This window comes from Malaclemys terrapin, chromosome 1, assembly GCF_027887155.1.
Source record: "Malaclemys terrapin pileata isolate rMalTer1 chromosome 1, rMalTer1.hap1, whole genome shotgun sequence".
In the NCBI taxonomy this organism is placed as follows: Eukaryota; Metazoa; Chordata; order Testudines; family Emydidae; genus Malaclemys; species Malaclemys terrapin.
In genome coordinates this window covers 355,688,427-355,701,437 of record NC_071505.1, presented here as the reverse complement: position 1 = coordinate 355,701,437, position 13,011 = coordinate 355,688,427, and the positions used below count along the sequence as shown (strand labels likewise).

General features: G+C 67.7%; 1 protein-coding gene across 2 annotated transcripts; it reads right to left on the bottom strand.

The window, feature by feature from the left end:
* Window positions 1-250: 250 nt before the first annotated feature.
* On the bottom strand, window positions 251-12,512 carry ILK (integrin linked kinase). 2 transcript variants are annotated; one of them, XM_054016107.1, is made up of 13 exons: window positions 12,404-12,512; window positions 8,465-8,561; window positions 6,055-6,220; window positions 5,436-5,531; window positions 5,226-5,322; window positions 3,395-3,478; window positions 3,119-3,204; window positions 2,522-2,631; window positions 2,325-2,452; window positions 1,598-1,719; window positions 1,425-1,524; window positions 1,128-1,258; window positions 251-984 (listed from the first exon to the last, which is right to left on the bottom strand). In XM_054016107.1, the coding sequence occupies exons 2-13, from the start codon at window positions 8,551-8,553 to the stop codon at window positions 835-837; spliced, it is 1,359 nt and encodes a 452-aa protein (XP_053872082.1). In that variant the 5' UTR covers window positions 8,554-8,561; window positions 12,404-12,512; the 3' UTR covers window positions 251-834. The 2 variants fall into 2 exon arrangements, 1 of the variants encoding a protein (XP_053872082.1); XR_008443562.1 differs by lacking the exon at window positions 12,404-12,512 and having other exon boundaries at window positions 893-984; window positions 1,128-1,281.
* Window positions 12,513-13,011: the final 499 nt, after the last annotated feature.

The following is a 13,011-nucleotide window of genomic DNA, read 5'->3' as shown; positions in this document are numbered from 1 at the left end:
GGGAGGGATCACAGGTCAGGGGCCACTGCGCTAGGGGGACACAGCAGGGAGAGTCCTGTGCCCCAGAGGACAGCTGGAGGATTTGTTGCCCTCTTCCCCCCCCCCCCCCCCCCCCAGCCAAGGCCAGACAGGCTCATTGTGGTCATCGAGCCTGACCTCCTCTCTAACAGGCCAGAGCCCTGCACCCCAAGAACTCCTACAGCTTCTCTTTGGGGACAGCCTTGTTGCTGGGTGAGTCACATGGGGCCAGTTTTCATAACAAATGTTTATTTCAGATGCTGGCAGCTCTTCCACGTGGCCTGGCTGGAAATTACTTAAAAAGGTGAAGCACAAAGCCAGAGCAGCACTATGTGCAGGCAGACAAGTGAGGCCCTGTCCTGCGGGGAGGGCACTGGGATGAGGGTAATTTATATATAATATAAAGAGGGGTGGGGTGTCGTTCTGTGCCCGTGAGAGTGAGGAGAGGCATAAGGTGCTGGGTGGCTCAGAGGCCTGACCCTAGCCCTGTGACTAGTAGCCACCCTCACCCCTTAGCAGGTGCTGGCTCAGGCCAGGCCCCAGGGCCGCCAGCCTGTACCCACAGCTTGGGGAAGGATGGAGGTGGCTGCTGTGCAGTGGGTCCTGGGAGCCTCAGGGTTGGTGGCTGGAGCAGGAAGCTTGCAGGGCGGCTCCAGGGGAGACAGCACCATCCGTACCATGTGTCTGTGGCCGGCTCAGGTTGCGGGGTCTGGGAAAGCACCAGCACCGCCTGCTGGGAAGGGCGGGGCACCTCCTCAAGGCACTTGGAGGGGGCGGGGGCAGCTTGGCAGCAGCAAGCAGCAGGGGGGCTGGCCCCTATTTCTCCTGCATCTTCTCCAGGATGGGGACGATCATGTCGAACTTGGGCCGTTTCGCAGGGTCCTCATTCATACAGATCTTCATCAGCTTGCAGATGTGTGGGGAGATGCCAGGCGGGATGGTTGGGCGTAGCCCCTCCAGTGCCACCTGGGGGCAAGCAGGATGAGAGCTGGGGACAGGTATGCACCAAGGCCACAGCCCCCCTGCTGGATCCTTCCCACCCACTCCCTGTGGGTGACCCCAGCCTCTCCAGTGAGCTGCAGGGGGCTGGGCCCTGCCTCCCCACTCACCTTCATGCCGATCTCCATGTTGGACAGGTCTGCAAAGGGCACCTCGCGTGTCACCAGCTCCCACAGCAGCACCGCAAAGCTCCACATGTCGGCCGAGCGCCGGTTGATTTCCTCTGGCTTCTTCTGCAGTGCTGCAGGGAAGCCAGCGGGGGAGCTATGAGCATAATAGGGGAGGGGTCAGGGAGAGCGCATCCCAGGAAGGGGCATCCAGCCACTAGGCTAGGAGGGACTAGGAGGTAGCAGCCCCTCTTGGGATGGGTAGAGCTGTGGTAACACCCCCGGGTTCCTGGCACTCACCCTCAGGTGCCACCCAGGCTGGGGCATACATCCTGCCTGGGCACTGGAAGGAGAACTTCACATCAGCCATGCTGATACGTGCCGTCATGTCCTCGTCGATCTGTGGGGAGAGAGGCGGTCAGCCAGCAGCCTGGCCCCCTGGAGCGCTGAGAGCCCCATCCCCCTGCACTCACCATGATGCTGCGGCTGTTGAGATTGTGGCGTGGGATGAGGGGCTCCAGTGTGTGCAGGAAGGCCATGCCCCGGGCGATGTCCAGGGCAAACTTCACTGCTTGCATCTGATCCACCACAAAGTCTGCAGGGAGACAGTGAGCATCAGTGCTGGGGGGTGGGACATGGGGCTGGACGGACGGACAAGGGGAGCAGGATGTGGGGCTAGCGCCGGGGGAACGAAGGGACTAGGGGAGCGGGATGCAGGGCTGCTGCCAGGGGTATGGACAGATGAGGGGTGTGGGGGTGGCTGCCAGCACTGGTGGGGATGGATAGAGGGATGAGGGGAGCGGGAGGTGGGGCCAGCGCCAGGGACGGACAGAGGAGGGGAATGGGGCTGGCGCCGAGGGGAGCAGAACGCGGGGCTGGGGATGGCCAGATGAGGGGGGTGGGAGGGGTGGATGCGGGACTGAGGCTGGCACTGGGGGAGGTGGCGAATGGGACGGGGGTGTCTGTGCTGTGTGTGTAGAACACAGGCTGAGGGGTGCCAGAGGTTGGGACTGGATAAGGCAATTGCAGGATGGGACACCCCCCCCCCCCCCCCAAGTGCTGAAGGCCAGGTAGGACAGGCCCCAGGGGTGAATTCTGGGCCAGTTCTAGTACCAGAGATGTTGTGTCGTGTACCCCCCGCCCTGCAGTGGTTTTCCTTGGCCTAGGAGTGTGTGGCACGTCCCCTGCCCTGACACTCACTCGTCCCCTCGTGTAAGACGTTGTAGAGGGAGCCGTAGGGCATCCAGTGCGTGATGATGATGGGGTGCGGGGCGGGGGGCGACTGGCAGGCCCCCAGCACTGGCAGAACATTGGGGTGTGAGAAGATCCTGGAAGAGAGAGGAGTGTGAGAACAGTAGGCTCCCCACCCCTGCCAGCCCCAGCTCCCCAGCACCTACCGGAGCTTGGGATGCTCCTCGTTGAAGTCTCGGCTTTTCCGCGTTGTCCAGTCCCGAATTTTCATCACTTTGATAACGATGTCGTTGCCCTGCCAGCGCCCCTTCCACAGCTGCAGGGAGACAGAACAGAGTCAGCCGGGGGCAGGGTGGGGAGTGCTGCGGGGCGGAGCCGGAGCTGGGGACAGGGTCAGCTGGGGTGTGTGTCAGGGATGGGGGGAGCCGGGGACAGAGCAGGGACGGGGGAGGGGACAGCATTAGCTGGGCACAGAGGCTGGGGTGAGCTGGGAGGGACACAGCCTGACTGGTAGGTACTTACGTGCCCCCCACTGGCAGGGGCCATGCCCCCTCTTTGTTAATGGAGTCTCCACTCCCCCCAGGGAGGCAGGGAAGGGCTCCTACCCCATGGCCCAGAGGGGAGCTGGGCAATGAGACGCTGAGGGCTGGTCCCAGGCCCCACAGCATCCGGGACCTGCGCAGCGAGCAGCCCCACTGTGGTGCTGGCCCCCTCCCCTTGGACGGGCCCCCCTGCTGTGGCTGCCTGGAGAGGCTCCTACCCCCCAGGGCCTGCCACGGATGCCCCCCCACACACACACACACCTCTCCTGACTGGTTCTCGTTGAGTTTGTGACCCAGGCTCAGCTGCTTGAAGTCTATGCCGGCCAGTTTGTTCAGGGTCCCGTTTCCTGCCGTGAGAAAGGGAGACACTGTCACACCCCAGGGACCCCTGCCCGCACCCCTCCCGCACCCTGGGGCTCCCTCCCCATGGAGAGACTTGGCCCTCCTCCCCCTACACAAACCCACTGGAGGTGCCCCAAGCCGCCTCCTGAGGGATCCCCACACGTTCCCCCTCCCAGCCAGGGCCCGAATCCTTACGGGGCCGCGTGCGGGTGGTGCCCTTCCAGAAGGTGTCCTTGTAGGGGATCTTGGTCAGGCTCTGGCCCAGCTTCTCTGCACGCTCTGGGGAGAGGGAGACGTTGAGCACTAGGGGGCTGGGGCGGCGCAGGCCGGAGCAGCCAGAACTGAACCCAAGGGCTCTTGTGACCACTGGGCCGGTAATTTCTGCCTGATGGGGAACTAACTGCAGAAAATCGGTCAAGTAGTTTTCCTACGGACGGTTAAACCAGGTGCAAGAGCAGCACCCAGTCTGCACTGGGCCGGCCAAAGGCCTAGCTGACATGGCTCAAGGGCTGTGAGGTCCACTTAACATGTGGGAACGACGCTCCCTACGTCAAGTCTGGCCGCACAGAGGTGGGTTTAATGGGTGAACGAAATAATGAGCTGAACTATGCTGGCCCTTTGCCATCTTCCTGTTTGGGGTATGGAAAAATTCTCAGCTCCTTGTTCCTGCCCACAGGGTCTCTCTTGAGGCAGGCGGGCCCGCAGGGTCTCTGAGGCATGTAAGAGCTGTTCTGTCTCCCTGCCTTGTGTTACTTTCTGCCCCCCTCTTCCTTCCCCTATTCCCTCTCTCGCTTTTCACAGGATCCTGAAATCAACTGTACGGCATACATCAGCCCAGGGAGATGCGACGGCCGGCCAGCCCTGCCCTGTCTGAGCAGAAATGACCCAGCGGGGTGACATTCCTCACAGGAGCCAGGGTCCAGAGCTACATGGGTCGTAGTCAGGAGTCACTTCCTCGCTGTTCCATTGTCCTACTGGTCTTATGGATGCCTCGGGAAGTCATGGACACTCCTTGGCTGGAGGTTTCCAAAGGAGGCTGGAGCCAGTTGTCTGGGATAGCTTAGACCCAACAAATCCTGCATCATAGCAGGGGTCAGACCAGCTGACCCTAGTGGGCCCTTCTAACCTGCCATCCCAAAGCATTCAACAGCCGCCCAGTGTTCCACGAACCCCAATGAAAGCCCCCACCTTTTCTATCCTTTTTTCTCCATGCTGGGTCTGTTTCTAAGGAACAGGAGAAGTGGATCCCTTCCCACAGCGGGACAGAGTAAAATTAACCTCTTCCTTTCCCGCAAAGACAGGGGGCTGGTAAAACGAGACTCACATAGTCTGCCTCCAAAACGACTCTCAAGGTTTGATTATGCAAAACAAACGCAAGGGTCAGTTTGGCTTGTTTTGGTTTCTAGTTCTTTCTGGATTTTGATCAACAAACTTCCAACACTGGAATTGATGCATTGGAGTATCTGCTAGGAAGAGCAAAGCCCCGAGCCTGGGTACTGTTCCCAGGTTCAACCGTGGAAGAGTTTCACACCTTTAACTCTTGGAGAGCAAAACAACAGAGCCCTGGGCTAGCAATAGAGCTGAGGGAGCATGGCAGGATCAGAAATGGGGGGCAGGGAGGTTGGAGACGGGATAGTTGGGGGGGTACCTTGGTGGTGTGGTTGGGGCAAAGGGATTGGGGGGTGGGGATCTTGGGGCAGGGGGAGCAGAGGTAAGGGGTCATCTGAGGGTGCAGGGCAGGATGGGGGTTGCAGGGGTGGAGGTGCAGGGTGGAATGGGGGGGTCGCAGAGGCGGGGGATGCAGGGGCAGGGTTGTGCAGGGCAGAATGGGGGGGTCGCAGGGGCGGGGGATGCAGGGGCGGGGGTGTTGAGGAGCAGGTGGGGTGCAGGGCAGGATGGGGGGTCACAAGGGGGTGGGGGTGCAGGGTGGGATGGGAATCTGGGGGTGCAGGGCAGGATGGGGGTGTCACAAGGGGGTGGGGGTGCAGGGCGGGATGGGCGGTCCCCAGGGGCGGGGAGCTCCTACCTTTCAGCAGTTCACGCAGTGGTACCTTGGCCTTGTCCACAGGCATCTCGCCATATTTGTTGGAGATGCTGATGAGGGCCCCGTTGCTCACCAGGTCCTGCGGGGGCAGGGCCACGGTGAGAACCCAGCTCCCAGTCCCGCCAACCCCTATCCCCCCCCCGCCCAGTCCCCCCATGCCACCCTGCCCCCCGCTCGTGGGGCCCTGCTCACCTCGGCCACCTGGTCGTGCCCCCAGAAGCAGGCGTAGTGCAGCGGCGTGTTCCCGTGCTCGTTCACTGCATTGATGTCTGCCTTGAACTGGATCAGCTGGGAGGGCAGAGACAGCAGCCTCAGCGGGGGGGAAGGGGGTCGGCAGAGACACACACACACTCCCTCCAGCCACCACCACCCCCTGCCTCCAGCCACCCCAGCTTCAGCCTCTCCCCGCTGGCGGAAAGGGCAGGGCGCTGGGTGCGGGGAGGGGGCTGCCAGCAGGGGCACAGGGGGGGAGGGGGGGTCGGCAGGGACACACACACACACTCCCTCCAGACACCACCACCCCCTGCATCCAGACACCCCAGCTCCAGCCTCTCCCCGCTGGGGGAAAGGGCAGGGCGCTGGGTGCGGGGAGGGGGCTGCCAGCAGGGGCACAGGGGGAGGACCAGGTGCTGACTGAACAGTGGATGCTCCCAGTAGGGGTGTTACAGGGAGGGGGCAGGGCGCTGGCTATAGGGGCAGGGAGGGTACTGAGGGGGAACTATCCCCATAGAGTGTGCTAGCTGTGGGGAGCCCCAGCACAGGGGCAGGGGGCTGGCTGGGGGACTCAGCAGGGGGCAGCCCCACCCAGTACCTTCTGCACAATGTCCCGGTGCCCGTGGCTGGCCGCCAGATGCAGCGGGGTGTCGTCGCCGCGGTTCATGACGTTGATACGGGCCCCCCGCATGATGAGCATATCCACCACGGTGGAGCGGCCCTCACGGCAGGCCCAGTGCAGGGGGCTGAATCCGTGGTCGTCCCTGGGGAGGGTGGGGGGTGAGTTCTGGGGGGGTAGGGCCAGCACCATGCCCCAGCGGCCCCTCCCCTGCCCAGGTGGGTTCAGGGACCCCGAAGGCACGTGGGTCCATGGGCGCTGGGAGCAGGGAGGCAGCTGGCCTAAACCCCACGCCTGTGGGGCTGGGCTGGGGGACAGGGAGCAGCCAGAGAGGGAGGGGTAACAAGCAGTATGGGAACCCCAAGCCCTGGCAATGGGCTATGGGAGTGAGGGGCTGTCTCCAGTCCTCTCCTGACCCCCACATACAGGGGAACCTGGCGGCCTGGCCCAGTCTCAGCTGCTCCCAGCTGAGTCGCTGGCCTGGAATCCCTCCCCTCCTCCCCCCCCCCCCCCGCCCGCCTAGTAAGGGAGGCTGAGAGAGGCCGGGCCTTAAAAGGAGATTCCAGCCTGGCGGGGGGTGGGGGGAGAGAAGGGGGAGCTCCCCCACCTGGCTCAGACCCACCACAGCCCCAGGGAGCCCCCCCCACACCAGTCCAGCCCCACAGCCCTGGGGAGCACCCCCCACCATACAGTCCAGCCCCAGAGAACTCCCCCTCTCCATTCCACCCAGCCCCAGGGAGCCCCTCCCCAACCAGTCCAGCCCCATAGCCTCAGAGAGCCCCCCCAACCTGGGGAGCCCCTCCATCACCCAATCCAGCCCCACATCCCCAGGGAGCATGTGCCCTACGCTGCCCTGCCCATAGCTCCGTGAGCTCCCACCCCCAGCCCAGCCCCGCCATCTGGGAGAGTGCCCACCCCCCGTGGACACAGCACTGGTGACCTATCCTCACTCCACAACCTCCCCTGTGGATCCCCATTCCCTACCTTAAGCCACCCTCTGCTCAGGGCCCTGCCCTCATACCCGTCCTGCCCATGTGCCCCCCACCCTTCCAGCACTGTGCCCAGACCAGACCGCGGGGCCCTGCCCTGATACAACCCCTCCCCCCATGTACCCCCCACCCCCCAGCACAGTGACACAGCTAAGCACAAGGGGTGGGAGCATAGGGGACAGAACTGCCCCAGAGGCCAGACCCAGGGTATGCAGCTCCCTGCCCAGAGACCCTGACCCGACACAGCCCCTCAGGAGCCCCTGGGGCTGGCATCCGCCAGGGAGGGACTGACCCAGTGCCAGGGAGGGACTGACCCAGTGCCTGGCTGGGGTCTCCTCCCAACCCCCCTGGGGCTGAACATGAGCAAAAGGGGGGCCCAGGGAGGCAACAGGGGAGCTGCATGAGGGATCATGTGGCGAACTAGTGTCTGTCCCCAGGCCCTTCACTCAGCCCTGGGCCTCTCCCTGCTGTGGCACCTGTCCTGCCAGCGCGCCCGGGTCCTTCCACCACGGGGGCAGAGTCCCAGGACACAGCGACCTGCCCCACTTGGCTCAGCCGTGGCTCCTGAGGGAGGCTCGGGGAGCTCGGGGCAGTGGGATGGATGCAGTGGGGGCAGCAGCTCGGGGGCAGCCCTTGCGTGCACGGATCATGGGGTGGGGCTGGCTCGGAGGCAGGGATGGACCAGACGGACCCGAGAGGCTCCCCAGCAGCTCAGTCCCTCCAGACACTGCGCCCACTGCCTGGCCCAGGAGCCATCGCTGCGGCTTGGGCACAGAGAGACCAGCCGATTCCCTCAGGCCCCAGCCCCCTAAGGGCCCCACTGAGCCAGAGAAAGGCTCTGCCCGTGCCTGGGGGCCAGGAGCCAGCTGCTCCTCCTGCGGCCCCAGCTGCAGACATGTGCTGCTTAGCCCGTGCCTTAGCGATGTCGTAACTTCCTGCTCTGGCGGGAGCCTGAATTCCTCCCCGCCCCGCAGGCCGCAGAGCGCTGGTGGGGCACAGGCTGCCGAGCCGCTGGGTCACTGACACCCCCAGGGGGCCCAGCTGAGCCCCCCTCCCCGGCAGGGTGCCCTTGCCCGACCCCTGCAGGGTGCCCACACCCACCGCCCCTCCCCCGCAGGGTGCCCACACCCACCGCCCCTCCCCCGCAGGGTGCCCTTGCCCGACCCCTGCAGGGTGCCCACATCCACCGCCCATCCCCCGCAGGGTGCCCACACCCACCGCCCAACCCCTGCAGGGTGCCCACGCACCGCCCCTCCCCCGCAGGGTGCCATCACCCAACCCCCACAGGGTGCCCACACCCACCGCCCCTCCCCCACAGGGTGCCCTCGCCCAACCCCCACAGGGTGCCCACACCCACCGCCCCTCCCCCGCAGGGTGCCCTCCCCCACCACCCCAGTCACCCTTGGTTGAGGTCGTTCTCAGTGTTGTCCAGCCAGAGGCGCACAGCCACGGCGTTGCCCTCCCGGCACTGCGTGAAGATGTCGTCCATCCCGGCTCCTGCAAGGAGAGGGGCCCGTCAGCAGAGATGGGGGCTGGGCCCCTTGGACCATCCCAGGGACTCTGAGCCCATTTCCTGCCCCCTGCCAGACCTGGCCCCGCAGCCCATCCCCTGCGCTCCGACCCCCTTCCTCCCACACCGCCCAGGCACAGCCCGACCCGCGGCCCATCCCCCGGGCTCCGACCCCCTTCCTCCCACACCGCCCGGGCACAGCCCGACCCACGGCCCATCCCCCGGGCTCCGACCCCCTTCCTCCCACACCGCCCCGGGCGCAGCCCGACCCGCGGCCCGGGCTCCGACCCCCTTCCTCCCACACCGCCCTGGACACAGCCCGACCCACGGCCCAAGCCCCAGGCTCTCCCCATTCCCACCTCCGCAGGACCAGCCCCTCAGCCCATCCCCCAGCTCAGTGCAACCCCGTGCACTGGGGCCCTCCCAGGAGCCAACTCCCACCCTTGTGTTGCTGCCAGTGAGGGGCTGGGGGCCCAGCAGCCCCCTCCTCGCCTCACGCTGGTTCAGTGCAGCGGAGCAGGACCAGGGAGGCTCCGTGTGAGGGCTGGCAAGCGAGGAGGGGAAGTTCCTGGCTGACACCAGTGTCACGAGTGGCTGTGCTCAGCCCCACGGTGAGCAGCTTCCCTTCCACGGGCTTATCGCTGCACAGAGCCCGCCGCTCGCAGCCACAGAGGACTGCGAGGGGGTGGTGGGGAGGATGTGTGAGGCCCTGGGGGCGGGAGAGTGTGGGGACACTTCCTGCTGTGGTGGCCACCCCCCTTCCCAGCAAAACCACAAGCGGCCTGGCAAGGCCACAGGGCGAGGGGCTGGCACGAGGAGACAGTGAGTGCAGAACCCAGGAGTCCTGATCCCCATCCAGCCTCCGTGCCCTCCCAGAGCTGGGGAGGGAACCTAGGAGTCCTGGCGCCCGGCTTTTCATTGCTTGACCGTGGGCCTCCTGGCTCTCAGGGCAGATGGGCGCCCCGCCCGGGACGCAGCCCAGTTGTGCCCACCTCCAGAGCAAGGGCTCATGCCTGGCACGCCCTGTTCCTGCCTGAGCCAGGGAGACTGGGCAGGCTGGAACCAGTGTCCTGCAGAGGGAAGTAAGGGGGTCCTGTGCCTGTGATCAGCCCTCTGTTAGCCAGGACCCTTCCCCAGAGGCAGTGCACTCGAAGGGTCACTTCCAGGGGTGGGGGGCTCAGCAGACGTGCCTGGCCCAGCCAGTGCCCAGCCCTTCCATCTTCCCGGGGCTCCAGCTGTTTCCATTGGCAGGAGCTGGGAATATTTCACACCCCTGCCCCAGCAGCTTGTGCTGAGCCTCTCCCCCCCGCTAGGCGCAGAGTCGAAGGCACCCACGGGAATGTGCCCTTGCACCGGGGCAGGGTGCTGCAGGGAGTGTGCGGGGCAGGAGAGCACCCAGGGGCTCAGACAGGACGGGACAGCATGTGCACACGAGGGCAGAGGCTGACTCCAGGAGCAAGCAAAGCACTTCCACAGCTAAAACCGTGGGGTGCAGGGAGTGGGGCGGGGCACTCTGCCCTCGCAGTCACTGCTGGTGCTGGGGGCACTGTGCAGGGCAGGGGTGACTCAGGGCTGGGCCCCAGCAAGGGGGCACCCCACAATAAATGCTAACAGATGCTCTGGTTTCCTCTCCTGGGGGCAGCTCCTAAAGCAGAGACACAGGGAGTGCCGGGCACGGAGGGTAATCCGGGGGCTTTATTATCCCCACAGAGCCGGTACCCCACAGGGACTGGAACCAGAGAGAGGGGAGCAGGGGGTGCTGGGTCACTGATCCCCTGGGCATGATAAACAGCCTGGAGCCCCACCCAGTCACCCTGCCTCAGCACCCAGTAGCAGCCGCTGAGCCTGGGCCGGCAGCCTTGTGTGCCTCATCCCCTGAACCCGCTGTTCTGTCATGTGCCCCAGCTCACCCTGCGCCCCCCACTCAGCCATGTGCCCCCCAGTTCTCCTGTCTGTGCCCACTCAACCATGCACCTGCCACTCACTCCCCCCGGGCCCACTGTGCTGCGCGCCTCCAGCTCCCCGCACGCCTCCAGCTCCCCTCACCCGCTCCGCAGCGCGCCCTCCTCGCCTGGACCCTCTCCACTACATGCCCCCTCTTCCCCCCTGCCGCCTACCCCCTCTGACTCCGTCCGCTCAGCCGCACGCCCCCAGCACCCCTGCCCTCTTTGCCACGCGCCCCCTCTTCCCCCACCCGCTCCACCACGCACCTCCAACTCCCCCTGCCCGCCCTCCTCGCCTGAGCCTGCTCCACTGTATGCCCCCCTCTCCCCCTGCCCGCTCCACCGCACGCCTCCAGCTCCCCCCACCCGTTCCACTGCGCGCCTCACTCTCCCCCCTTCCGCCGCCCACCCGCTCCGCCGCGCGCCCTTCTTACCTGGACCCACTCCACCACATGCCCCCTCTTCCCCCCGTGCCGCCTACCCCCTCTGACTCCGCCCGCTCAGCCGCACGCCCCCAGCACCCTTGCCCTCTTTGCCACACGCCTCCCTCTCCCCCCTTCCGCCGCCCACCCCCTCTCCCCCCACCCACTCCACCACGCACCTCCAACTCCCCCCGCCCGCCCTCCTCGCCTGAGCCCGCTACACTGTACGCCCCCCTCTCCTCCCGCCCGCTCTGCCGTGGGCCCTCTCCCCCGGGCCCTCTCTGCTGTGCATCCCGCTCCACCGCATGCCCCCCTCTCCATCCCGCTGCCTGCCCTGCTGCGCGCACCCCCTTTTCCCCCGCCCACTCTGCCGTGCGCCTCCAGCTCCCCCCTCTGCGCATGCCCCCTTTCCCCCCCCACCTGCTGTGCCGCACACCTCCAGCTCCCCCCCCCCTCCGCGCATCCCCCTCTCCCCCAGCCTGCTCCTCTGCCCGCCCCCCTCCTCTGGGCCCGCTTGGCCCCGCTCCCCCCTCTTTCCCAGGCCCACTCAGCCATACGCCCCTCACTCCCCCTCCGGCCCCAGCTCCCGCTCCAGGCCCCCATCTCAACCCCCCAACCCATCTCTCCCTGTGCCAGCTCCACTGTACGGCCCCAGGTTGCCCTGTGCCCCTCTTCCCTGCTGTGCCCCCCGTTCGCCCCTTGACCCCCCAGCTCACCACATGCCCCGTGCCCCCCCCCGCGCTGCATCCATGGGGAAGGGAATCGTTGGTCGCCCCACACGCCCTGGAAGCAGGAAATGGTCCGGGCCGCCCGGGGGCAGCATCAGCCCAGCCGGACCCGTGAACTCCCCCGCGGCGGGGCCGCAGCGCCGGACGCAGAGACTGCGCCCCCCCCGCCCCACGGAGCCCCCCCGCGCCGCTACCCGCCCGGCCCCCCCGATCCCCCCATCCCGGCCCGAGCCCCGCCCCACGGACCCCCCACATCTCGGTACCCGCCCCACGGCCCCCCCGCCCGCCGCTCCGTCCCCCGCCCCACGGACCCCCCACATCTCGGTACCCGCCCCACGGCCCCCCCGCCCGCCGCTCCGTCCCCCGCCCCACGGACCCCCCACATCTCGGTACCCGCCCCACGGCCCCCCCGCCCGCCGCTCCGTCCCCCGCCCCACGGACCCCCCACATCTCGGTACCCGCCCGAAGCCCCCCTCCCCGCCGCTCCGTCCCCCGTCCCGTCCCCGCCCTACGGAGTCCCCCGCCCCACAGACCCCCCACATCTCGGTACCCGCCCCACGGACCGCCCTCCCCGCCGCTCCGTCCCCGCCCGGCCCTACGGAGTCCCCCGCCCCACGGACCCCCCACATCTCGGTACCCGCCCCACGAACCCCCCCCCTGCCGCTCCGTCCCCCGTCCCGTCCCCGCCCGGCCCCACGAACCCCCCGGGCCGAGCCCCGCTCCGACCCCCGCTCACCGCTCCCGGCCGCTGCGCTCCGGGCGGCTCCGAGTCCGACTCGGGAGGCGGCGGGACCCGGCCCCGCCCGCGGGAGCGGCCTGAGCGCAGCGGCCCCTGGCGGCGGCTCTGGGATTTGCAGGGAGAGACCGTTGGGGGCCGCCCCCCCCCCGCCGGGCCCCAGGGCCCGCCCCCAGCCCCCCTCGTCCCGCTCCCCCCGCCGGGCCCCAGGTCCCGCCCCCAGCCCCCTCCGTCCCGCTCCCCCCGCCGGGCCCCAGGTCCCGCCCCCAGCCCCCTCCGTCCCGCTCCCCCCGCCGGGCCCCAGGTCCCGCCCCCCCCCGGTCCCGCCGCCAGCCCCCCCCGCCGGCCCCAGGTCCCGCCCCCAGCCCCCCCGGTCCCGCTCCCCCCGCCGGGCCCCAGGGCCCGCCCCCAGCCCCCCCGGTCCCGCTCCCCCCGCCGGGCCCCAGGGCCCGCCCCCAGCCCCCCCGGTCCCGCTCCCCCCGCCGGGCCCCAGCCCCCCCCCGTCCCGCTCCCCCCGCCGGCCCCAGGTCCCGCCCCCCGCCGGCCCCAGGTCCCGCCCCCCTGATGGTCCCCAGACCCAGGTGCCCCCCGCCCCTCAGTGCCCGGCT